General features: G+C 34.9%; 3 protein-coding genes across 3 annotated transcripts; 2 read left to right on the forward strand and 1 right to left on the reverse strand.

Moving 5' to 3' along the window:
* Positions 1-3,683: 3,683 nt before the first annotated feature.
* On the reverse strand, positions 3,684-6,476 carry LOC109339027. The gene is made up of 5 exons (XM_019576390.1): positions 6,170-6,476; positions 5,611-5,692; positions 5,241-5,439; positions 4,920-5,150; positions 3,684-4,166 (listed from the first exon to the last, which is right to left on the reverse strand). The coding sequence occupies exons 1-5, from the start codon at positions 6,474-6,476 to the stop codon at positions 3,684-3,686; spliced, it is 1,302 nt and encodes a 433-aa protein (XP_019431935.1).
* Positions 6,477-9,552: 3,076 nt separating this feature from the next.
* Positions 9,553-16,165, forward strand: LOC109339030. The gene is made up of 4 exons (XM_019576396.1): positions 9,553-9,740; positions 9,833-9,932; positions 14,637-15,026; positions 15,788-16,165. Exons 1-4 carry the CDS (start codon positions 9,625-9,627, stop codon positions 15,914-15,916), a joined length of 735 nt encoding a protein of 244 aa, XP_019431941.1. The 5' UTR covers positions 9,553-9,624; the 3' UTR covers positions 15,917-16,165.
* A 1,995-nt stretch (positions 16,166-18,160) lies between these two features.
* LOC109339028 lies at positions 18,161-19,969 on the forward strand. The gene is made up of 3 exons (XM_019576391.1): positions 18,161-18,258; positions 18,518-18,830; positions 19,592-19,969. Exons 1-3 carry the CDS (start codon positions 18,161-18,163, stop codon positions 19,718-19,720), a joined length of 540 nt encoding a protein of 179 aa, XP_019431936.1. The 3' UTR covers positions 19,721-19,969.
* Positions 19,970-26,111: the final 6,142 nt, after the last annotated feature.

Consider the following 26,111-nt stretch of genomic DNA (forward strand, 5'->3'; position numbering starts at 1 on the left):
ATCGATTACTGATAGTGGGTAATCGATTATCCAAACTCAATGTCCACTATTTATTTAAAAACGAATTAGAGTAATCGATTACACCATTTGGGTAATCGGTTACTCAACTTTTGTAAAGCTGGTAATCTGTTACTCAAATGCAGTAATGGATTACTCTGTACAGTTTTAAGTTGGATAACTCTTTTTCTCTCACATGTAACTTGTTACTTGAATGAACTAACCCGTTACACATCATTTCAAAAATGTTTTAAGTATTTTTAAAGTGTTTCATTATTCTTTAAAAATGGTTTGAGCATTACTACTTTGCATAACAAGGGGTTTTAGGGTAGAAGTACCTATAGAGACTTAATCTAATTTTCTTGAAGCTTTATTCTTCTTTGTCTTCATAAGTATTCTTCCTTTTCTTATTTTTGGTGATGTTGGTGTCTTCATCAAAACTGTGCCAAGGTCAGGAGCAAAGATCTTCTTGACAACATGTTTTCGAAACACAGTTTTACATGAATAAAAACCACAAACCAACAATCTTAAAAGGCATAGTTTTTGTTAGAAAGCAAAAATCAAGGTTGCAAAGAAAATCTCAAGGTTAGAACACAGATAAGACAGAAGAACAATGTGATAGTGAACCTTTAAGAGTTGAGAGAAGAGAAGTGTAAGAGTGAAGATTTGATTTTGGAACAAAAGTGGAATATAGGAGTTGAGAGAACTGTGAGAGAAAGAGGAGAAGTGGAGAGGTTAACGTGTGAGACAATTCACCTTCCATGGGTAAAATTACATTTTTACTCATTTTATCATCACTTCATTTCTATATCGGATTTTTATTGAAAAGGAAATGAAAAGTTAGCAGTTATCAAATGTCAGATTTAACCCCACCAAATGCTTAAACCCGAGGAATGTACCCAAGCCCATTAATGTAATATTGGTTCTATAATAAATGAGTAAAAAATAATTTAATATTTTATTGCAAAAAATATAATGCAATTACGAAAATACCCCCAGCCAAATTAAAGATGATAATTAAGGGGAATGTCTTGTTTAGTAAATGGCTCATAACTTAACTATTGGTTTTTATTTTATAAAGGAAGAAGTTGTGCAATGACATATTTACCCTTTAAAAAATCAAGTGTCAACCATAGAAGATAGTCAAGTGTTAAACATAGAAAATAACCAACTGTCAACCATAGAAATTAGATTACATATATCAAAATTTATAAATTATGTTGGTTACAATTCTAAGGCTACACTACATTTTTTACAATTCTAATAGCTATGAAATTAGATTATTACATGGTTAATTTTCTAATGTTATAATAGACGCACTTTAATGTTATCATGTAATGGCCAAAAAAAATGTTACCTTGGTAATAAAGGTTGAACTAAAATACATAATGGTAAACTCTAGTAAAGTTAAAAGGAGTGATTTTTAGGAGTCATCTCATAATGTAAAAGCCTAATTTTATTAAGGAGTTTCATTCTATGCTAAAAGACTCAATGATAAAGTACTTTCTATAATGATCAAGTACTTTCAATAATAACTAAATAAACCATAAAACAACATTGTAGTAAAAGTTGGCACATAATGTAAAGGCATATTTCATAAAATTGTCATGAAGTTGTAGAGAGCCAAGAGGTAATAGAAACACTGAACTTCAATAGTGTTGATACAAACATCACAAAATTTATAAACGAAATGGTAATGAGATATCACCAATGGAGTGAATAAGTGAGATGCAAATAATCAAGTTCATAAGTCACAAAGCAACAAAATTAAGTCATAGAGAGCACATAAGTCAATTTAAATAATGCAATTTTGATAACAAATATATGTAATGACCTTTTTTAAAGAGGTGGTTAGCATAGAAAGATAAGTGTAATTAGATGTCACATAGAAACATTGTGAAGCAGAACTGTTGAAGTTGGTGAGCCTTCATTGTTGACAAAAACAACATCACTTCTGCCAAGTGATGCACTAAACCAAAACAAAGAAAGAAAGTGAATGAATCACAAAAGAATGATGATGCACTGTATTGAATTGAAGAGTAATCCTTTCTCATAATATTATGAGTGGCACAAGGATACTTATTTATACAAACTGACTTTTGGCAAAAAAGCAGAAAATTAACTAACTGAAAAACTAAAACTGATTGAGCTAAAAATAGAAACTAAACAGAAAACAGAATTAACAGAAATTTGAAATAGTTTCCCGAAGAGGAAAGAGTCAAGAACTTCATATTGGGCTTCTTGGGCTGGCTGAATCTTTTGTATTTCAACACGCCCCCTCAAAGTTGGCATATAGAAGTTGATGATGCCAAGTTTGGAGATGATGTTGCAAAATGGTGATGGTGAGAGAGATTTTGTAAATATGTAGGCTAATTGTAATGAAGTGTGAATTGGAAGAAGGTGAATTGTGTTATTTGTCAATCTTTCACGAACTACATGACAATCCACCTCAATATGTTTTGTTCTTTCGTGAAAAATTGGATTAGCCGTGATTTGTAAAGTTGAATTGTTATCACGGAAAATGGTAACAAGTTTAGGATGAGAAATGCCCAAATCACGAAACAAGAAAAGTAACCATTGAGCTTCACAGGTAGCCATGGCTAAAGCTCTGTATTCAGCTTCAGATGAGGAACGAGAGACTGTGTTTTCCTTCTTACTTTTCCAGGATATAAGAGCTGATCCTATGAAGAAATACCAACCACTCACGGATTTCCTTGTATCAATGCAAGTGGCCTAGTCTGAGTCTGATTATCCTCGAATGGTTGTTGTATTCTGTGTTGGAAAGAAGATGCCTTGAGCAGGTAAAGCTTTGAGATATCGAAGAATTTGAGTGGTTGCTTTATAGTGTTCATCATTTAGGGATGCCAAAAATTGACTAAGACAACCAACTGAAAAGGAGATGTCTGGTCGAGTATGATTAAGATATAGTAATTTGCCTATGAGTTTTCTGTATGAGGTGGCATCTTTAAGAGTAGAACCCGATTGAGAATGAATGGTAGAGTTGTATGCCATTGGTGTAGATGTTGGTTTAGCTCCAAGGAAATTGGTTTCTTGTAGCAGCTCAAGAGTATATTTTCATTGGTATAGGGCTATTCCATGCCTTGATCTTGCTACTTCCATCCCTAAGAAGAACTTCAAGTCTCCAAGGTCTTTAATGTTGAATTTTGTATGTAGGACAAATTTGGTTTGTTTAATTTGATTCAAGTCATTACCTGTTAAAATCAAATCATCAACATATACTAAGATTGCTGTAAATCCAAATTCAGTGTTTTTAATGAAAAGATAATAGTCAGAGGTGGATTTAGTAAAACCAAGTTTTAGCAATGTGTTTGTGAGCTTGTGGTGCCATTGCTTGCTGGCTTGCTTCAATCCATAGATTGATTTTTGTAGCTTGCAAACCAATTGAGGTTCTGAAATGTTGAGACCTGGTGGAGGCTTCATGTATACGACTTCATGGAAATCACCATGAAGGAATGTTGTGTTGATGTCCAGCTGTTGTAGATGCCAATTGTTGATGGCAACAAGACAAAGAAGAACCCTTATTGTGGTCATCTTCACAACTAGACTTAATGTTTCCATATAGTCCACACCTTCGGTTTGTGTGAATCCCTTAGCAACCAATCTTGCTTTGTATCTCTCTATAGAGCCATCGGGATGGTATTTGATTTTGAATATCCATTTGCAACCTATTGCTCTTTTTTAGGTGGAAGTTGAGTTAGTGTCCAAGTCTGGTTGTTGTCCAAAGCACTTAATTTTGTGCGAATGGCATGTCGCCAATGAGCAGATTTGATGGCCTTAGCATAAGTTGTAGGGGTTGGATTAATGGTTAGTGATAGGGAAAGTTTTCTGTGTTTGGAAGACAGGTTATTGTATGAGAGGGAGTCACTGATGGGATATTTGATTTGGGAAAGAGGTGGATCAGTTTGTTGGAGAAGGGTGCAGTGGTAATCTTTGAGATAATTGGGTGGCTTTCTGGTTCTCTGAGATTGTCTTGTAAGAGGAGTGGATGTCTCTGTTGTTGATGAGGGTTGGTTAGGTGATGGATCATTGGTTGTTATCTGAGGTGAGTTTATTACTTCAGGAATGGCATATGAAAATATGTCTTCTTGATTGATGGGCATAATTGGTGCAGGGTTGTTGTCTCTGGCCTCTGTGGTGTATGATTCAGCCTGAAAAGGGAAGATGTGTTCGAAAAAGGCAACATGTATATAGACAAATACCTCATTTGTGTTGAGGTCTAGTAATGTGAAGCCTTTAGTGCCTTGTTTGTATCCTAGAAAAGTGCACTTTCTGGATCTAGGTGCTAGTTTTGTTCTCTGAGACACCAATGTGGAGGCATAGCACAAGCAACCAAATATCTTCAAGTTACTAAAGTCAGGCAGAGTTTGATGCAATGCTTCAAAAGGAGATTTGTTAGATAAAAACATAGTAGGTTGTCTATTGATTAAGAATATGGCATGAGCAATAGCATAATTCCAATAACATATAGGTAAATTAGATTGAAAAATTAAAGCTCTAGTTACACCAAGTATGCATTGGTGTTTTCTTTCCACAATGTCATTTTGTTGTGGAGTTTCAACACAAGAAGTTTGGTGTTGTATCCCCTGTTCTAGGTAGAAGTCTGTCATTAGGAATTCTCTTCCATTATCACTCCTAATTGTTTTTATTTACTTGTTGAATTGAGTGGCTGCATAAGGTACAAAACCCTTGACAAGTTGAGTAGCTTCATCCTTTTGTTTCATGAAAAATATCCAGGTAAACCTGGTTTTGTCACCAACTATAGTTAAAAAATATTTGTGTCCAAATGTTGATGGCATTGATATAGGTCCCCATATGTCTATGTGTATTAAATCAAATGCACAAACAGAAGTGCTAATGCTAACAGGATAAGGCAATCTTTGTTGTTTGGCTAGATAACATACTTCACAAGGATCTACTGTTTTATTGCATTGAGTGAAAGTAAACATTGTTTGCATGTGAGCCAATTTCTTATCAAAAAAATGGCCTAATCTAGTGTGCCAAATATTGGAGTCATTGTAGGCAGTGTACACATTTACATTGTGAGGTGTGGTGTGTTTCTTGCTGAATTCAGTTAGCATATACAATCCCCCTCTTAGCTCAGCTGCATCAATCATCCTCAAGGAGTGTGGATCCTGAATTTGACAATGATTGGTTGAGAAAATGAGTGAGCAGCTTAGAGAGGTGGTAAGCTTTGATATAGAAATAAGGTTAAATTTAAAAACTGGAACATAAAGAACATTGGTGAGGTAAAGAAACTCAGAGAATATCACAGTTCCTGAGTAGTTGGCAGTGACTTGATAGCCATTTGGTAGTGATATAGATAGAGGTTTGATCCTCTTGAAATTCTGGTAAAGTGAGAGGGTGTGACAGACATGGTCTTTTGCCCCTATGTCAAGGATCCAATGTTTTGACTTACCTTTTCTAAAAAGCAGGTTTAAAAGGTTACCTGAATGAGTTTAGTCACAGTTAGGAGTTAAGGCACTAATAGAGCTAAGTTGGTTGGTGATGTGAACGCCTTGATTAAAAGATTCTTGAATAAGATTCTTTAGTGCAGTTTGTTGTGCGGGTGTGAATAGAGGGCTCGAATCTGACCTGTCTTCCTTGCATCCTGTTCTTGAAGGATCTTCTAGTTCATCAGGTGATGGATCTGTTCCTGAGTAGCAATTGGTGTTGCCTGAATTTGTTGAGTAGCTTGGTGGAAACTCATGTTTTTTGTAACATACATCAACGGTATGCCCTATTCTTTGGCAGTATGTGCAAATTTTCTGACCTCTGCCTCGAGTAAAGGTTCCAAATCTTCCTTGCACATTGGTTCTTCAACTTGATGAACCTCTAAACCCTCTTCATCTGCTTCTTTGTTTTGCATCATAATTATTGCTTGTGAAATTAACTGAGAATTTTGGTTCCTCACACATCATTTGTCTTTCTTGTTGAATTAGTATTGAAAACACTTTTTTGATGGAGGGAAGAGGGTCCATAAGCATAATCTGGGATTTGACTGAGGTGAATTGTTCATTCAATCCTCTGAGAAAGCAGATAACATACTCATTCTCCCTATAGTTCTTTATGGTGGGTATCAAGGTGCATTGGCACTTGATGTCACAACTAGAGTTTGGGATGGGTTTATAATCATCCAATTGTTGCCATAAACCTTTCATTTGGGTGTAGAATTTGTCTATTGATGCACTGCCTTGTTTGATAGAATGCATCTCTCCAATGAGTTCTGAAATTTTGAAGTTGTCTCCTTGATGATACCTTTCTTTTAGATCCTCCCAAATTTCTTGTGCACTTTCCATCCATAAGATGCTTTGGACAATGGATGGATCTATTGATCTGGTAAGCCACAAAACAACTAAATTGTTGCATCTTTTCCATGTTGAATACATATGGTCATTGGGAGGAGGTTTAGGTAAAGCTCCATTAATGAATTCCATTTTGTTCTTTGATTCGAAAGCCATGGTCATTGCCCTTGACCATGGATGATAATTTTCTCCTTTTAATAAGGAGGATACGATCACAACACCCGAATTTTCATTGGGGTTCATGTAGTAGGGGCTTGATGGATCAAGGATGGGATTTATGATTTGGTTGGCCATGAGCGAAGGTTGAGGTGTGCAGAACAGAAATGCAAAAAAATAGGGTGATGATATTGTGTTGGTACATCTATTATTCTTCTTCAAGATTGTGAGCTCTTGATACCATGTTGAAGTTGGTGAGCCTTGATTGTTGACAAAAACAACATAACCTCTGCCAAGTAATGCACTAAACCAGAACGAAGAAAGAAAGTGAATAACTCACAAAAGAATGATGATGCACTGTATTGAATTGAAGAGTAATCCTTTCTCATAAGAACGAAGTAGAAAATTAACTAACTGAAAAACTAAAAGTGATTGAGCTAAAAATAGAAACTAAATAGAAAACAGAATTAACAGAAATTTGAAATAGTTTCCCAAAGAGGAAAGAGTCAAGAACTTCATATTGGGCTTCTTGGGCTGGCTGAATCTTTTGCTATTTCAACAAGAACACTTGCATACACCGAAATATTGTTTATTAAAAAATTATAATCTCACTAATGTATGTATTATACAAAAATGCATTCATGTCATTCACTATAAATGTGAAATTTGACATTTGTTTAGTAAAAATCAAAGAAGCACAACACCTACAAACTGTGAAATAAAAAAGACTAAAGCCTTTTTTGTAACAAATATGTAATGGAATTTTCTAAAGAGGTGATTAATGAAGTAGAATACCACATAACATAAAGACCATATTTTTATCAGGAGTTTGACTGTATATACATAAATTTAACATTTTGTTAGTAAAAATCAAAGATGCAGAGAAAGAGTAAAGGTAAATAAACATCAAAGAGAAATAGTGTGAAGCACAAAAGGCAGAGATAGAAAGGCAAAATTTAGAAACAAAGAGTAAAATTCATTAGACATCGGTGTGAAGCACATAAGCAAACTACACATTGAATGCAAAGCTCTGATTTGTTTATTAAAAAATATATAATCAGAGTTACATATATTACACACACATAAAGAACGAGTTAATTCATGCATATAAATCATTTTTAAAATTTATACATGATTATCTTCCATGAGTTAATAATCACAAACTTTTTAATTTGAAATTTAGTTTTCATTGTTTAAATAAATTAATGCAAAACAAATGTAAAGTTCATTATGCAGATCAGTAGGGAGATAAAAAAATATGCATCAGAAAGTGTAGATACACCATAAAGTTGTAAAAACATATTTGATAAAACCATAATGATGTTGTAGAAAACCAAGAGCTAATAGAAACACTAAACTTCAATAGTGTTATGCATAGAATCAAGCTCATAAGTCACAACAAAATGTAAGAGAGCAGATAATGTATGAAATATGAAGGAAATTATCAAAATTTTATACTGTAAAAATACACCAAATAAACAATTTTGGGATCAAATATGTAATGACATTTTTTAAAGAGGCGATTTTTGAAGTAAAACACCACATAATATAAAGGAATACATGTATGTACTTCACTATAAGTGTGAAATTTGACATTTGCATTTAGCAAAAATTGGCAAAGCACAAAGAAGTAGAGAAAGAGTAAAGATAATTAGACATCAAACAGAAGAGTAAGTAAAAGAGTGAACCCAATAAAGAACAAGTTAAACCATGCCTATAAGTCATTTTTAAAAATAAATGAAAAAAGGAAAAAATGGTAAAGAAATTTCAGAGCATTTATTTTCTGTGTAATCTCATAACCTAGAAAACATAGTTAATCCATGAAGTGATTTTTACAAAAAAAAAATTGAGAAAAAATGAAACTCATAAAGAAGTCAATTTTACAGGGTTCCATGATTATAGGAAAAATGCATTTTTTTTTCAAACCTATAACCCAATAAAATTGATACATGATTATAATGAATGGTTTTTGAAGTACTTTTTCAAAAAAGATGGATTCAAAGATGAAACACAATAAAGAAGCCATTTTTAAAAAAATAAAAAAAATGCCAAACAAAATAGATGAAACTCATATTTAACCTTTAGGAAGAAGATAATGATAATGAGGTTTGAGTTTGTGATTGAGGATTTGAAAAAGATAGATTCGAAGATGATACACAGTAAAGAAGTCTTTTTTTTAAAAAAAAATGAAAAATGGACTAAAATTAGATTTAACAAATGAATGGTTCTATGGTTACAATAAAATGGTAACCATTTCGTTTTTCACATATCATAACCTAATAAAAATTACTTATTTATAATAGATAGAAAAGAAAATGGACTAAAAAGAGAGAACAAAGGAAGGTTTCCATGGTTTCAACAAAACGGTGACCATTGTTTATCAATCGTCTAAGCAATCTCATGAATTAATTATAGAAGAACTTCGTATTGTTTGAGATTGAAATTGAGAGCGAGAGATTGATAGTGAAATTATAAGAGCGAGAGTAAGATTCTCGGATTTCAAAAAAAGAGAAGGGTGTGTGAGTTTCAAAGTAACCCTTGGTTTTCCACCATAGTAGGTTTGAAAAAGTGGACAAAGAGATGTACTTTTTCTTTTGTCATTAAATAATGCCTTAAATTACTCTTTTAGCCCGATCCAAAAATACCAAGTAGTGGAAATGACCTACACTTTTTTGATAATATGATGAGGTATAATAAATGATGAAGAAGAGACTTATTATTTTATTCCAAAAAATATTGTGCACCGACTAAAATGCCCTCAAGAAAGTTAAAGTATATAGTTAATGGGAGTGTCTAGTTTAGTAAATGATATTTTACTCGAAATGTTTGGTTTTTTATTGATTAAAAAAATGGAATGACAAATGTAACCCTATATAAATCATAGGAAATATTCATTTTGATAATAGCATGAACCACTACTTTTCTTATATATTGTGACACAGACACACAGTTGAGTACTTTTATAGTTTTATAACAATCATAATTCACAAATAATTAATTTATATAAAAATTATTTCATATTTAAACCATATTTTATTGCTATCTTAATAACGCAAGAGGAGAAACGTCATGCAGTGTAACAAAGGTGAGAACAAATAACCAAAAAAACTTAGAAATTAGAAGAAAGCGCATTTGTTGTGTCGAGTCCATGAGTGAAATGAAGGTAGCAGCGAAGGTGTTGTTTTTGTTCAGAGACACTGAGGGCTTTGTCTCTGCCATATTAGATGCTCTTCACCCTAACCCTTCTTCCTCTCTTACCCGCCGGTTATTTTCTCTCTCTTTCTTCATCATTCATGTGAAATGTTTCTTCAATTGAAGGGTCTTAATTGTTGGGTTATTACTATTTTTTGTTACAGTGATGACGTCTTTGATTTCTCCTTGGAGGGTTATGGAATCAAGAACCACAAAGCATCTGGGAACGTTTTTCACTATGTTGATGATCAGGGCATTTACCAGGTCCTCTTTTTACTCAAATTCCTTTTCTTATTTTTTTATTTTAAAGGGAAACCCCTAAATTTGATCCTAATTTGTTATACTAATTCCTCTGATAATGTGATTGAAATAGTTTACCTTGTCAACTATTAAGTATAAAATTCCCTAATTTACAAAAGAGCACCCTAATACATGAGACTTCCACCTAGTGAAATCTGGGATGGTAGATGTACTCAGACTTATCCTCACAAGCGAAGAAATTGTTTCCGGGTTTAAATCTATAACCTCCACGAATACGGCAAACAATCTTACCATTGTGCCAAGGTTAATCCATAAGGGGAATACGCTGTTTACAGGAATATATAATTCCTTAGTTTGATTAAATTAAGTAGAGGAATAAGGAGATATTCTTTTTTGGTTTTTCATGGTTTTGATGTGAAGTAATTCTGGGATATAAAGAGAACGCTACATAATTACAAAGAAAAAGAATGGAAGAGTTTTAGAAACTATTGCATCAATATAAAATCAAACATGCAACCTTTTATGCTGGATAATAGAACAGCCCATGTAATAGAACTCTTTCTATAGCATGGCCAAAGATGGCTCATCATGGAAAAAATGGTTATTGCTTTTTTTTACCCTAGTTTTTTGGTGAAAAAGAAGAATTTCTTGAAGGGGTAGAAATGCGATTCAAGAGACAGAAATCCTCCTTACAATAACAAAAAAGGGAAATGGTGATTCTATTCTACGAAACTAAGGTTTTGTTTGTGAGTTGAGTTTTGGACGAGAACAAAGGGAAAGGGAAGGCTTCAGAGTCATCTCAGAAGTGTATTTCATGGCTCCCAAGCCTTCCATTCCCTCCTATACCCTCTAAAAATCAACTCGCAAACAACCCCTAAGGATTCTGGATTCCTTAAGTTTGTGATTGGAATCACTGTTCCCTTATCAGATGGGCGATTCAAAGCTTCTAGAGAATAGAGATGGAGTGATGTTTATTTCTGTTCCCTCATTACAATTTATTAGTCATAATTATGATTCCATTCCATCTGCCTATCATAAAAGTGGATCATTATGTTCTTGACAAAACCAAACACCCTAATGGGAATGGGAATGGTCATGTACAAGGGATATGGGATACTACAACAATAACAACTGGGCCTTAATTCTAGTAGGTAAGTCGGCTACATTGATCGAATGACATCATAATTCTATCATAAATCATATTCTTTGACATAAGATAATATCTATTTTTTTCTAATTGTTTCACCTATGATTTTTTTGGCCTCCTTTTCCTCAAAGAATTGGGCTAACTTCCATTTGATATATTCTCCTTATAGGGGTTTCTAATGGTCTCTTTCATACATGTCCGAACCACCTAAGCCATGACTCCGCCATCATTTTCATAAGAGGAGCTACTCCAGCTTTCTCTTCAATGCATTCATTTTTAATCCTATCTTGTCTAGTGTATCCGCTGAACCATTATAACATTCTCATCTTTGCTACATGAAGTTTATTATCTTGTAGATATTTGACTACCCAATATTTAGCATCATATAACATTATGAGCCTTATAGTTGTGTGTAAAACATCCCCTTAAACTTTAGTACACATTTCTATTATATATGACACATGAAATACTTCGTAGTTGCATCCAACCCCTTGAATCCTATGGTTTGATAGGGAAATCCTCCTTACAATAACAAAAAAGGGAAATGGTGATTCTATTCTACGAAACTAAGGTTTTGTTTGTGAGTTGAGTTTTGGACGAGAACAAAGGGAAAGGGAAGGCTTCAGAGTCATCTCAGAAGTGTATTTCATGGCTCCCAAGCCTTCCATTCCCTCCTATACCCTCTAAAAATCAACTCGCAAACAACCCCTAAGGATTCTGGATTCCTTAAGTTTGTGATTGGAATCACTGTTCCCTTATCAGATGGGCGATTCAAAGCTTCTAGAGAATAGAGATGGAGTGATGTTTATTTCTGTTCCCTCATTACAATTTATTAGTCATAATTATGATTCCATTCCATCTGCCTATCATAAAAGTGGATCATTATGTTCTTGACAAAACCAAACACCCTAATGGGAATGGGAATGGTCATGTACAAGGGATATGGGATACTACAACAATAACAACTGGGCCTTAATTCTAGTAGGTAAGTCGGCTACATTGATCGAATGACATCATAATTCTATCATAAATCATATTCTTTGACATAAGATAATATCTATTTTTTTCTAATTGTTTCACCTATGATTTTTTTGGCCTCCTTTTCCTCAAAGAATTGGGCTAACTTCCATTTGATATATTCTCCTTATAGGGGTTTCTAATGGTCTCTTTCATACATGTCCGAACCACCTAAGCCATGACTCCGCCATCATTTTCATAAGAGGAGCTACTCCAGCTTTCTCTTCAATGCATTCATTTTTAATCCTATCTTGTCTAGTGTATCCGCTGAACCATTATAACATTCTCATCTTTGCTACATGAAGTTTATTATCTTGTAGATATTTGACTACCCAATATTTAGCATCATATAACATTATGAGCCTTATAGTTGTGTGTAAAACATCCCCTTAAACTTTAGTACACATTTCTATTATATATGACACATGAAATACTTCGTAGTTGCATCCAACCCCTTGAATCCTATGGTTTGATAGGAGAAAATAACAGATCCCTTACTTTACTCAACAACTCTGCATCTTTTTCTCTCACATTATGTTAACAATATATTTCTTATAGTTGTGGAATATTATCTTGAACTTGATCACTAGTAACAACCTTCCTTTAGGTGCTATCAGATGTAACTACTTTAGCTTTAGGTTGCTTATAAATTGCACTCATTATTATCACTAAGATTGAGCCATTCCAATATTCAAACATCTTTATGGTTCACATTTTTGTCAATTTTTCTATTGTTTTGAAAGATTGACCCAATATATTTAAATCTAGTGACTTGTTGTTTGGTATGATCTTCGATCTTTACCTTTACAATAAGATTTGTTCGCCTATTGCTAAACATAAACTCCATGCACTTCGTCTTACTTCGACTTATACAAAAGTCATAATTTCTAGCTTCCCATTTATTTTCTCTCCTGAGTCTCCCACTAGGACAATATCATCTGCAAAAAGCATGTATTGTCACTACTTCTTGGACAATATTCAGTAAGCACATCCAAGACTAATGTAAACAAGTAGGGGCTCAATGTTGACCCTTGGTATAATCCTATTGCAATAGAAAATTCTTCTGAAACCCTATCTTGTATTCGCATGCTGACTTTGGTCTCATCATACATATCCTTGATTGCCATATGTGTGCAAGTATGATAGTATGATACACAATTTAGGAGTATATGTGCTTCTTTGGTCATTAGATTCACATTCTGATAAACTTGATGTCTTGCACTAAACATGCTTTAAATCTTTACTATTGAAAATAATATATAATATTTTCTTTTCCTCCTATTTTTTGTTCCCTGATGCAAATGCAATCCGTCTCAAGATTGTACTACTTCTCATAAACCTTTAAAATAAAAATTCTCTTTTGAAAGCTCCAAAAACCATATGCTTTACCTTCAAATATTGCATTTAAAATTTAGGCATAAATGGAGGTGGTGGCTGTTATTTGATTGCAATATAATTCTGCTAGACTATACTTCTCCTATACCACAATTATGTAAACTCTGATTCTGTGAAGAACTAACATTACATTTCATTTCAAAATTCATCCGAAAAACAAATGCCTAGAGTTCATCCCGAGCACATAATCATTTGCTATTCCTTATTATAGCATGTATGATTATTTATTTGATAGTTGATACTCTATCAAATAACTTTGGTGCCAATGAGTTGCTGCTACTATTGCATTTCTGTTTTTCTAATAATTGTTGTCTTCAGAGTTCCTACACTGGGCATGCTGTTTTTAAAAATATGTTAGGTATGTCTGCAAACCTGTTTGCAAAACTGAGTTTATTGAAGTTAGTTTTAAAAATATTTTGATACTATTTTGTTGAAAGTGATTTTGGTTGAATGGATATTGTTTGGATAGTGTTAATCATAATTACTTATATGTGTATTTACCAAAATTAACATTGAAAAAATGGGGAGAATTGTAGGTAGCATTCAATTTTCTAAGGGTATTGTGGTCATAGTAGTAGAGGAAAATCTATAGTGAGTGTTGGTGAATGGATAAGTGACATTCTTTAAACTTTTTATTCAACTTAGGTTTGGGCTACAAATCCAGTTATAATTATAAATGACTATAGGAGATATCAAACATGTTTAAAAGCTCCAAACTAGGCTTTGAGTTCTCCCAACAGTTTTCCAAGCACAACCTTAATGGTTAAACCTTATTAATTTAAGAGTAAATACACATTTCAGTCCCTCATGTTTTTCGACCTTACCAATTTGGTCTCTCAAGTTTTGAAAATCCCAAAATGGTCCTCTTAAACTTCAAATATGGGTCAAATTAGTCATTTTTAGCATGTTTTACAATACATGGTAGGGATTAATTTGACCCTAAAAATGACTAATTTGACCCGCATTTTAAATTTGTGGGACCATTTTGGGTTTTTCAATTTTTGAGGGGCTAAACTGGTAAGCTCGAAAAACATGAGGGATTGAAATGTGTATCTACTCTAAATTTAACTTTCAACATAATTTGTTATTCTTACACTTTAATCTTCCTTCTAGACATACATCTGATTTTGTTAAATTCTTCACACCAGGTCTCAGTCTTGGTTATGCAGCATTATGAGCCACCAGTACTTGCATGTGCTCTTAATGAGGTTCTTAATAAAATTATAGGAGATGGCTCTTCCTTGTTACCTACACTTTTGGTACCATTTTTGGTGGCATCATCCAAGGTTAAAGGGCAAAGTAAACCCCTAAGATTAGATGAAAGTAAAGCTTTAGTTTATGGTATACAGATAGGTCAAAGTACAGACACAATGATGGCAGTACAAAACAAAACTCAGGAGCCACCTTCTTCATTGCAGATTCAGCATGAAACTTTAGCATGTTTTCTTCACTTTGTTCGCCTAATGAACTTATCTACCTTTTTTCTAATTGGACAAACTGGTCAATATTCAGAGAATAAATCTGACAAGGACCTTGAGGTATTCATCTTTCTTATCACTTTAACATACATTATTTTATTTTGTTTCCTTGAAGAGTTCTCCATTATTTGGAGAATTGTTGGCCCTGGGTAGTAAATTGTGATAGCGGAGCATAGCGGCTGAACCCAAAAAACATTATAGCGGGATTGCGGGTGGCGGGATGATCGCTATAGCTAAGGGTAAAATTGCATTAAAAGACTAAAAATGTAAGAAATTTGTACTCTTTTAAGTTTTGAGACAGGGAGAATAAAGTAGTATAATTAAAAATATTAAAACTTAGAAGTTGAGATGAGACCATGGTTGTGAAAGAAGTGGGTATGTGAGAAGGGGAGTGAGGGGAAGAAGCTTTGCCCTAGAAATGTGTATGTTGGAGGTTGAGATGCGAGTCACTATTGTTGCATAAAGAAGGGGAAGAGTGAGGATTTCACATGTTTCTGTTGTAGAAAGAAGGGGAAGAGAATAGTTTCAGGCAATGCTATGAAACTCGAGCCAACGTCTTGTTGGTATTATTACTAACTAACTATATCATTTGAGCAATTTATTTGAAGTTTTGAATTACTTCTTGCAACACTGATAGTTTTATGTGCAAACTACACGGAACAACATTAACTATTAGATGTTGCGACTTGCCAGAAGTTGTTAAAATCACATTTTCGTTATTATTTTCATTGAAACAAAAAAGAGGAAGTTTATCTTCAATTTTCTTCTATAAGTGAGTGTATCTTAAGCCTTGACATCTAATTGTTAGTGCTTTGTGGCAGACAATTCATGAAATAGGTGAGATTTTGGCTAGTGGTACGGGTCTGCAGTTTTCAGAAGGCAAAGTAAAATGGAATCTTAAAAAGGCGACAAAGGAGAGCAAGGAGCCATGGCGCGCATTATATGGTTGAATCATGAGTCATTTACATGCTACTATGGAAACAATGTTTTAGTGGTCAGATTCATAGAACCAATGTTTTTTTTTTTGTATTAACTGTTCTGTTAAACATTTTTGTTAGATTTTTCCTTTATTTTCTTGGTACTCCTCACTGTATCTTACAATGTCTGTATGAATTCTGCCATAGCATGTAACTGCAAGTTCTTTGTATTTATCATCTGCCCAAAGGATACACTGGTTTAAGCTGTATGGTACTTTGCTTAGATGCCTCTACTCCCGAACACTATTGCTCTTACTCTATCATTATCATAACTATCACTAGAATTATCACTCCAATGTCATTGCCATTATTACCATTTAGCATGCACCTGCAAATTATCACATGCATGCGCCTGCAAATTAAATCGGGTGCGTGTATTATAGTGTGTTTTAAAAATTAAAACAGACCAACAGGCCATTCATGGGTATTAATAAAAGATGAAAAAGTAAAAAAAAAATAAACAATGGCGTTGAATAGATAAAACAAAAATAATATTAATATATTATATGAATTTGAATAAATTATTTTTTTTGACGCATTAAGTATATAAACTAATATTTTATGTCTTGCCTACATTTTAAATTTAGCTCCTTCAAACCTTTATTTAACATTTGCATTTAGGTCCACTTCTAGTCCACATCCTTTCTCCTTATTTGTGGTGGCTTTGTCACCATTGGTGCATCCTCACTTGACGATTAAATAATCAGGGATTATTCTCATTGTTGATGGTACGTGTGGATGATACAATAATTCATGTCATGTAGTGGTGGTTATTGCATCTTACACTTATTATGTGCAATAAGCTAATTAGTGGTAGTGTGCATCTTAATTTTTTTTTGCCCTACCAACGGTATCCCTTACTTTTTGGGTAAGGAACTAATGTCTTTCAGAGTATGTGGTTGCCCCTCTCAACAAGTGTCGTTCTTATGAATCAAATCATTGACATTTCGGTGATCCTAGGGATTTAACAGAGTCTTATACTATTAGACCAACAACTTGTTGATAGTACGAGTCTCATTAATGTTAGAAAAATGGGAGTGAATTAACAAAACAAATTAAAAAAACAATTCAGACGAGTAGAGAATTTGGAAAAAAGTATAAAATTTAGAATTCATTCCAGTGGACAATTCAGATGAGTGTTGGACATCAAACGTCATTAGTCACTGGTTACTGAGGTCATTAGACATATTTGTATAGAGTAGTGGATTGAATGTGAACGTTTTAAAACAAAAGGTGTAAATAACTATATATTTTAAGGATTCTTTGATCATTTTCTTTTGTGCCCGCCTACTTGTCACGATGTTTTGAGATTTTACTGTTTTGACTGTTTATTGTCATTAGGAATGGGTTATAAAATATAGAAATGTAGAACAAAAAATGAATGAAGGAATTCCTGAAACATATAATCACAAAAGATTATAAAGGGTGTAGTTTGAGTGATCTCCGTCATGTAGTGGAATATCGTATAATAGATAAAATTAGCATGTTTTATCTTGTGTACGATACATTTAGTAAGAATTGTTTGCACAATTAAAGATAACATCACAAATGTCTTAAAGAATCATCTTATTGGGTTTGGTGGAGTGGTTAGAGATGCAACAAGCATAAGGCTCTTAGGCTTCTCTAAATTTGTAGGGAAGGGTTTAGTGCTACTTGTTGAGCTCTTATGCATCAGGTATGGTTTGCTTCTAGCATGGGAAGATGGCTATAGAAATATTGTATGTCATTTAGATTCACTCGATTGATTTGGTGAAACAATCAACTATCCCCTAGAGTCACAATATAGTTGTGTTCTCTTAGATATCAAGAAACTTCTAAGTCGTCATTGGCTTGTCTGACTAGACCACATTCTCAAGGAAGCTAATGGAGTTATAGACTACCTAGCAAAGAAGGGAGTTCAAGCAAACTGAGTTATGGACCACTCCGCGTGTAGGTTGTCTCCCATTACTAATTGCAAACTCTTCTAGGTACATTTATGAACGCAAATAGTTATTTTCTATTTTTCTCGTCTTTAAGATCCTTGTGTAACAAAAAAATGACCTAGTTCGTAACTCAACTCATCAACAACATCACTATTATCTCCATAAGAACAATTTATATATTTGAGTTTTAAGTCACCTAGAACCAGAGAAATTCACTCTTTGGTGTTGATGCGAAACCTCCAAGGTGGTGGGTGAGTGTATGGTTAAGTGTATGGGTGAGTGTATGGTTAAGTGTATGGGTCAAGGCATGTGGCTAGGAGAAGTTTCTCACGGTTTGGCTTGGAAATGGTTGGGATGGCCACAGTTTGTGTGGCTTTTAGGGAAATGGTTAAGGTATGAAGGGTGGAAGGTGCCACAAGCTAGGTTGCTTGATAAGCCTAGGATATACACCATAATGAAGGATCATTGATAAGAATTTAGACACCACACCGAGAGGGTGATGAGTCTTAGAACGCCACAAACACAAGTGTTTGATAAGTTCAAGGTTGATTGGCTTGGCCAAGTTTGCTTAGGAGTCACACTCAACTAAAACAAATTAATTCAATAATAATCCAACTTGTTTATTCAATAATGGAAAATGAAATACATATAGGGTCAATGGCTCTTCCTTGTTACCTACACTTTTGGTACCATTTTTGGTGGCATCATCCAAGGTTAAAGGGCAAAGTAAACCCCTAAGATTAGATGAAAGTAAAGCTTTAGTTTATGGTATACAGATAGGTCAAAGTACAGACACAATGATGGCAGTACAAAACAAAACTCAGGAGCCACCTTCTTCATTGCAGATTCAGCATGAAACTTTAGCATGTTTTCTTCACTTTGTTCGCCTAATGAACTTATCTACCTTTTTTCTAATTGGACAAACTGGTCAATATTCAGAGAATAAATCTGACAAGGACCTTGAGGTATTCATCTTTCTTATCACTTTAACATACATTATTTTATTTTGTTTCCTTGAAGAGTTCTCCATTATTTGGAGAATTGTTGGCCCTGGGTAGTAAATTGTGATAGCGGAGCATAGCGGCTGAACCCAAAAAACATTATAGCGGGATTGCGGGTGGCGGGATGATCGCTATAGCTAAGGGTAAAATTGCATTAAAAGACTAAAAATGTAAGAAATTTGTACTCTTTTAAGTTTTGAGACAGGGAGAATAAAGTAGTATAATTAAAAATATTAAAACTTAGAAGTTGAGATGAGACCATGGTTGTGAAAGAAGTGGGTATGTGAGAAGGGGAGTGAGGGGAAGAAGCTTTGCCCTAGAAATGTGTATGTTGGAGGTTGAGATGCGAGTCACTATTGTTGCATAAAGAAGGGGAAGAGTGAGGATTTCACATGTTTCTGTTGTAGAAAGAAGGGGAAGAGAATAGTTTCAGGCAATGCTATGAAACTCGAGCCAACGTCTTGTTGGTATTATTACTAACTAACTATATCATTTGAGCAATTTATTTGAAGTTTTGAATTACTTCTTGCAACACTGATAGTTTTATGTGCAAACTACACGGAACAACATTAACTATTAGATGTTGCGACTTGCCAGAAGTTGTTAAAATCACATTTTCGTTATTATTTTCATTGAAACAAAAAAGAGGAAGTTTATCTTCAATTTTCTTCTATAAGTGAGTGTATCTTAAGCCTTGACATCTAATTGTTAGTGCTTTGTGGCAGACAATTCATGAAATAGGTGAGATTTTGGCTAGTGGTACGGGTCTGCAGTTTTCAGAAGGCAAAGTAAAATGGAATCTTAAAAAGGCGACAAAGGAGAGCAAGGAGCCATGGCGCGCATTATATGGTTGAATCATGAGTCATTTACATGCTACTATGGAAACAATGTTTTAGTGGTCAGATTCATAGAACCAATGTTTTTTTTTTTGTATTAACTGTTCTGTTAAACATTTTTGTTAGATTTTTCCTTTATTTTCTTGGTACTCCTCACTGTATCTTACAATGTCTGTATGAATTCTGCCATAGCATGTAACTGCAAGTTCTTTGTATTTATCATCTGCCCAAAGGATACACTGGTTTAAGCTGTATGGTACTTTGCTTAGATGCCTCTACTCCCGAACACTATTGCTCTTACTCTATCATTATCATAACTATCACTAGAATTATCACTCCAATGTCATTGCCATTATTACCATTTAGCATGCACCTGCAAATTATCACATGCATGCGCCTGCAAATTAAATCGGGTGCGTGTATTATAGTGTGTTTTAAAAATTAAAACAGACCAACAGGCCATTCATGGGTATTAATAAAAGATGAAAAAGTAAAAAAAAAATAAACAATGGCGTTGAATAGATAAAACAAAAATAATATTAATATATTATATGAATTTGAATAAATTATTTTTTTTGACGCATTAAGTATATAAACTAATATTTTATGTCTTGCCTACATTTTAAATTTAGCTCCTTCAAACCTTTATTTAACATTTGCATTTAGGTCCACTTCTAGTCCACATCCTTTCTCCTTATTTGTGGTGGCTTTGTCACCATTGGTGCATCCTCACTTGACGATTAAATAATCAGGGATTATTCTCATTGTTGATGGTACGTGTGGATGATACAATAATTCATGTCATGTAGTGGTGGTTATTGCATCTTACACTTATTATGTGCAATAAGCTAATTAGTGGTAGTGTGCATCTTAATTTTTTTTTGCCCTACCAACGGTATCCCTTACTTTTTGGGTAAGGAACTAATGTCTTTCAGAGTATGTGGTTGCCCCTCTCAACAAGTGTCGTTCTTATGAATCAAATCATTGACATTTCGGTGATCCTAGGGATTTAACAGAGTCTTATACTATTAGACCAACAACTTGTTGATAGTACGAGTCTCATTAATGTTAGAAAAATGGGAGTGAATTAACAAAACAAATTAAAAAAACAATTCAGACGAGTAGAGAATTTGGAAAAAAGTATAAAATTTAGAATTCATTCCAGTGGACAATTCAGATGAGTGTTGGACATCAAACGTCATTAGTCACTGGTTACTGAGGTCATTAGACATATTTGTATAGAGTAGTGGATTGAATGTGAACGTTTTAAAACAAAAGGTGTAAATAACTATATATTTTAAGGATTCTTTGATCATTTTCTTTTGTGCCCGCCTACTTGTCACGATGTTTTGAGATTTTACTGTTTTGACTGTTTATTGTCATTAGGAATGGGTTATAAAATATAGAAATGTAGAACAAAAAATGAATGAAGGAATTCCTGAAACATATAATCACAAAAGATTATAAAGGGTGTAGTTTGAGTGATCTCCGTCATGTAGTGGAATATCGTATAATAGATAAAATTAGCATGTTTTATCTTGTGTACGATACATTTAGTAAGAATTGTTTGCACAATTAAAGATAACATCACAAATGTCTTAAAGAATCATCTTATTGGGTTTGGTGGAGTGGTTAGAGATGCAACAAGCATAAGGCTCTTAGGCTTCTCTAAATTTGTAGGGAAGGGTTTAGTGCTACTTGTTGAGCTCTTATGCATCAGGTATGGTTTGCTTCTAGCATGGGAAGATGGCTATAGAAATATTGTATGTCATTTAGATTCACTCGATTGATTTGGTGAAACAATCAACTATCCCCTAGAGTCACAATATAGTTGTGTTCTCTTAGATATCAAGAAACTTCTAAGTCGTCATTGGCTTGTCTGACTAGACCACATTCTCAAGGAAGCTAATGGAGTTATAGACTACCTAGCAAAGAAGGGAGTTCAAGCAAACTGAGTTATGGACCACTCCGCGTGTAGGTTGTCTCCCATTACTAATTGCAAACTCTTCTAGGTACATTTATGAACGCAAATAGTTATTTTCTATTTTTCTCGTCTTTAAGATCCTTGTGTAACAAAAAAATGACCTAGTTCGTAACTCAACTCATCAACAACATCACTATTATCTCCATAAGAACAATTTATATATTTGAGTTTTAAGTCACCTAGAACCAGAGAAATTCACTCTTTGGTGTTGATGCGAAACCTCCAAGGTGGTGGGTGAGTGTATGGTTAAGTGTATGGGTGAGTGTATGGTTAAGTGTATGGGTCAAGGCATGTGGCTAGGAGAAGTTTCTCACGGTTTGGCTTGGAAATGGTTGGGATGGCCACAGTTTGTGTGGCTTTTAGGGAAATGGTTAAGGTATGAAGGGTGGAAGGTGCCACAAGCTAGGTTGCTTGATAAGCCTAGGATATACACCATAATGAAGGATCATTGATAAGAATTTAGACACCACACCGAGAGGGTGATGAGTCTTAGAACGCCACAAACACAAGTGTTTGATAAGTTCAAGGTTGATTGGCTTGGCCAAGTTTGCTTAGGAGTCACACTCAACTAAAACAAATTAATTCAATAATAATCCAACTTGTTTATTCAATAATGGAAAATGAAATACATATAGGGTCAGCTAGCTCTTAGGCTACCATGAAAGAAATTGACTAAGTCTAACCTAGGTTACATTTGAATTTTGAAATTAAGAATCCTATCTAATCACATGGTCAAATTTAGGGTTCAACCGAATTGTTTGTTTGGGAATTTGACTTGGCCTTGAATTGCTTGAATTTTAATTGGTTTGAATTTTGAATGGCTTGGATAGGTCTTGCTCGAATTGTTTTGGCCAAATTTTGCCTTCCATTATCTCCAATCTATTTGATTAGGCTAGTCAATTTTAGAGTAGTTGGGATTTGATCTCCAACTTATCCCTATGTCATCTTCTTTTGCCAATTTGAATTTGATCTAGCCGAATTGATTCCAAGCTTTGAATTTGAATATGGCTTGATCCAATCTTGGCCATATTTTATCTCACATGCCTATCTTGAACTTTGAATTCGGTTGGCCGAATTATTGAGTGGATTTTGACTCATATTTTTGTATTTGAATTTCCTTGAAGTTGGGTGGTTAAATTTGAAGTGCAACCACTTAAATTTGGCCCTTATCCTCATGACATCTTCCTTGATATGTGGCTTTCCAATTTGACCATCATATCCTCTCCTTTGAGTACTTTTTATACCCTAGCCGGACCATATATCCAGTATATCTTCTTCATTGATTCATGTTATCATGCCAACTTGAATTTGAATCCCATTGAATCATGTTAATCGAATTGCCTTCCATGTGACATGAATTTGAATTGTGCCACCTTCTGGGATTTGACCATGCCAACTTGAATTTGACTTCCTTGAATTAGGCTAGTCAAATTTGATATTCATGCACTCCTTGAATATGTGAATTTGAAATTCAACTACCAAGGATTTGACCCCACGGCCTATCCATAGTGTGACACGCCTAGCTCCTTGATTCGCACGCCTAGCCTTGGTTCATGTATGCACCTAGCCATCTTTCATGCCTAGGTTAACTACTTGGCCTAATGGACCAGTTTATATGAGATTAATCGAATAACCTCCCAACACCAATGACTTTATTTGAAATGTAAATAAGAATAATTAAAAGACATAAATCTAAAACTACCCATGAAAAATAATTCCCATTTATTAAAAATCAAGCAAATTTAAATAAACTAAACTAAAGGACATAAATGCCCTTCCTAATTATGGTTCCTAGGTAGTTCACTAGAGTGAATGGCGTCCTTTGTAAGCTTATCCTTGGAGGATTTGACATTTGCCCTAGTCCTAGGGACCCTAGGTCTTGAACAACCCTTGAATTGAAGGGTGCGCCTAGCTGGTTTACATCATCCCCTCCTTCTTGGACTGAATTTGATCCACCATTACCAACCTTCTTGACCTTACCACGATCTTGCAAAGAGTGGTTCGGAGGAGAATTTTTTTTTTACCTTGGGGGTGTTGAATCCCCATTTTTGAGCTCGAAAATTACCTTTTTCCTCTCTTTTTCACTCTTTGCATTCAACCTCACCTTCCTTCCTTTCTTGTTCCAATTTCCCCTTGAGCTTTTTCTAGTCCTCACTGGCTTGTTGAGGAGACAATGGACTTAACATCACCTTACAGTCTTGGTGTATGAAGGTGATTTTTTGGAAAATCCGTCATGAGTGGTTTTCCTATCATATTGTCACGGTGTCCCTAGCAATATGTGGCCAACTTCCATGGTGGCTACATTACATAGGACTTTTTCCATATACCTCCTAGTGGAGAAAGGGACCTCGACCTATTTGTCCACCATTGCCTCTCCAACGTCACTCAACCATTAGTGACGATAAGGGGTTGGAGGTACCCTAGTCTAAAGGTTGATTTTTGATACCAACCTTGTGCTCACAATATTGGCACAACTACCACCATCCACAATCAGGGTGCACACGTTTTCTTCTACCAAAGTCCTAGAGTGAAAAATGTTTTCCCTCTATGCGATCTCATGTTCTTTGACTTGACTTCCTAAGAGCCTCTTCACCATGAGTATGTCACCTTCTGACAAGAACACCTCCTCCTCACTCTCTCTTCCACTTGAAGTCTCTAATTGAGACTCCACTCCTCCACATTTCAACACCATGGTCCTCTTTGTAGGATATTATGATGCAATATGCCCATGGCCTAGGCATTCGAAGCACTTCACATCACGGCTTCGTTTGTTGGACTCCATGGTTGGACTCCCTTGATCATTGGATGAATCCACAACCTCCTTAGTGCTAGATGTGCGCTCCTTGGTTGCTTAGCCCTCCTTCTTTGGATCCTCCCTCCAATTTGGAGTTTGGGATCGTGTATTAGTTGTTGAGGAGTATTTTGATTTCCTCCTCTTCAACTGTTGTTCCACCTTTACAACCTTTTGTACCAGAACTTTTAGTTCCACATATGGCTACAACTCTACCACGTCCTGAATGTCAGGATTGAGTCCATGTAGGAACCTAGTCATAGTGGCATCACGATCCTCATGGAATTTGACCTTAGCAAGACCAATTTCATCTCCTTGTAATAGTCATCCACAACCATGGTTCCCTAGGTCAAATTCTGAAGCTTGTTATGAAGATCCCTCTGATAGGAACTTGGCACAAATCTCTTCCTCATTGTTGCTTTCATCTTATCTCAAGTGTTTTTGAGTTATTGACTATATCTCCTTCGATCCTTCTGATATTGATCCCACCATATCATGGCATATTCCTGGAACTCCAAATCTGCCACCTTTACCTTTTTCTCCTTGGAATAATAATGGCAGTCAAACACTTGTTCTATCTTGAGTTCCCACTCCAAATATGCCTTCGGGTTGTTCAACCCCATAAAGGATGGGACTTTCATCTTAATTCCATCTAGATGTGTGTGACCACGACCTCTATCAAGATCCTCATCCCTTGGATCTCCTTCATCATCAGGCATTTCTCTCTTTTGCGTCTTCTTCTCCTTCTCCTTCTATGTTCATGGTCACTAGAGTCACCATCTAGTCTTCTCTCCACATCAACCCTCATGTGTTCCATTTGATATTGTAGGGCCTGGAACTGAGTGTTCACCATGGCATATAGAGATGTCGTCATTGGGGTCAATGGTGGACTACTATCTTCTGGATCTAACATAGTGTCGAATTATCGAGCAAGAAGTGGCTCAGATACCACTTGATGTGAAACCTCTAGGATGGTTTGGTATTCCTAAGCGACTGTTCTTGCTTGAACCTGATATGGCTTGCAGTTTTATAAATTATATGTCAAATCCTTATTTTGGGTAGGGGGTATGTGTTTTGGGGTTAAGGTTTAAGTATATGGGTGAGTGTATGGTTAAGTGTTTGGCTAAGTGTATGGGTCAAGCGTTTGGGTCAAGGCATGTGGCTAGGAGAAGTTGCTCACAGTTTGGCTTGGAAATGGTTGGGATGGCCACAATTTGTGTGGCTTTGAGGGAAATGGTTAAGGTATGAAGGGTGGAAGGTTCCACAAGTTAGGTTGCTTGATAAGCCTAGGATATTCACCACAAGAAAGGATCCTTTACAAGAATTTAGACGTCACACCAAGAGGGTGATTAGTCTTAGAACGCCACAAACACAAGTGTTTGATAAGTTCAAGGTTGCTTGGCTTGACCAAGTTTGCTTAGGAGTCACACTTAACTAAAATAAATTAATTCAATAATAATCCAACTTGTTTATTCAATAATGGAAAATGAAATACATATAGGGTCGGCTAGCTCTTAGGCTACCATGAAAGAAATTGACTAAGTCTAACCTAGGTTACATTTGAATTTTGAAAGTAAGAATCCTATCTAATCACATGGTCAATTTTAGGGTTCAACCGAATTGTTTGTTTGGAA

The sequence above is a fragment of the Lupinus angustifolius genome, unplaced genomic scaffold, assembly GCF_001865875.1.
Source record: "Lupinus angustifolius cultivar Tanjil unplaced genomic scaffold, LupAngTanjil_v1.0 Scaffold_51_103, whole genome shotgun sequence".
Taxonomy (NCBI): domain Eukaryota; kingdom Viridiplantae; phylum Streptophyta; class Magnoliopsida; order Fabales; family Fabaceae; genus Lupinus; species Lupinus angustifolius.

Bases quoted from the DNA above. Each gene is read 5' to 3' on its own strand.
- LOC109339027 (XM_019576390.1), bottom strand. From the start codon at position 6,476: ATGGCTTTCGAATCAAAGAACAAAATGGAATTCATTAATGGAGCTTTA. The intron at 5,151-5,240 runs GTTTTTAAATTT...TGTCAAATTCAG, and splicing joins CCAATGTTCTTTATGTTCCA to GATCCACACTCCTTGAGGAT. The intron at 4,167-4,919 runs GTATGTTATCTA...TTCCCTTTTCAG, and splicing joins AAACAGTAGATCCTTGTGAA to GCTGAATCATACACCACAGA.
- LOC109339030 (XM_019576396.1), top strand. From the start codon at position 9,625: ATGAGTGAAATGAAGGTAGCAGCGAAGGTGTTGTTTTTGTTCAGAGAC. The intron at 9,741-9,832 runs GTTATTTTCTCT...TTTTTGTTACAG, and splicing joins TCTTCCTCTCTTACCCGCCG to TGATGACGTCTTTGATTTCT. The intron at 9,933-14,636 runs GTCCTCTTTTTA...TCTTCACACCAG, and splicing joins ATGATCAGGGCATTTACCAG to GTCTCAGTCTTGGTTATGCA.
- LOC109339028 (XM_019576391.1), top strand. From the start codon at position 18,161: ATGGGTCAAGGCATGTGGCTAGGAGAAGTTTCTCACGGTTTGGCTTGG. The intron at 18,259-18,517 runs GTATGAAGGGTG...AAATACATATAG, and splicing joins CTTTTAGGGAAATGGTTAAG to GGTCAATGGCTCTTCCTTGT. The intron at 18,831-19,591 runs GTATTCATCTTT...GCTTTGTGGCAG, and splicing joins AATCTGACAAGGACCTTGAG to ACAATTCATGAAATAGGTGA.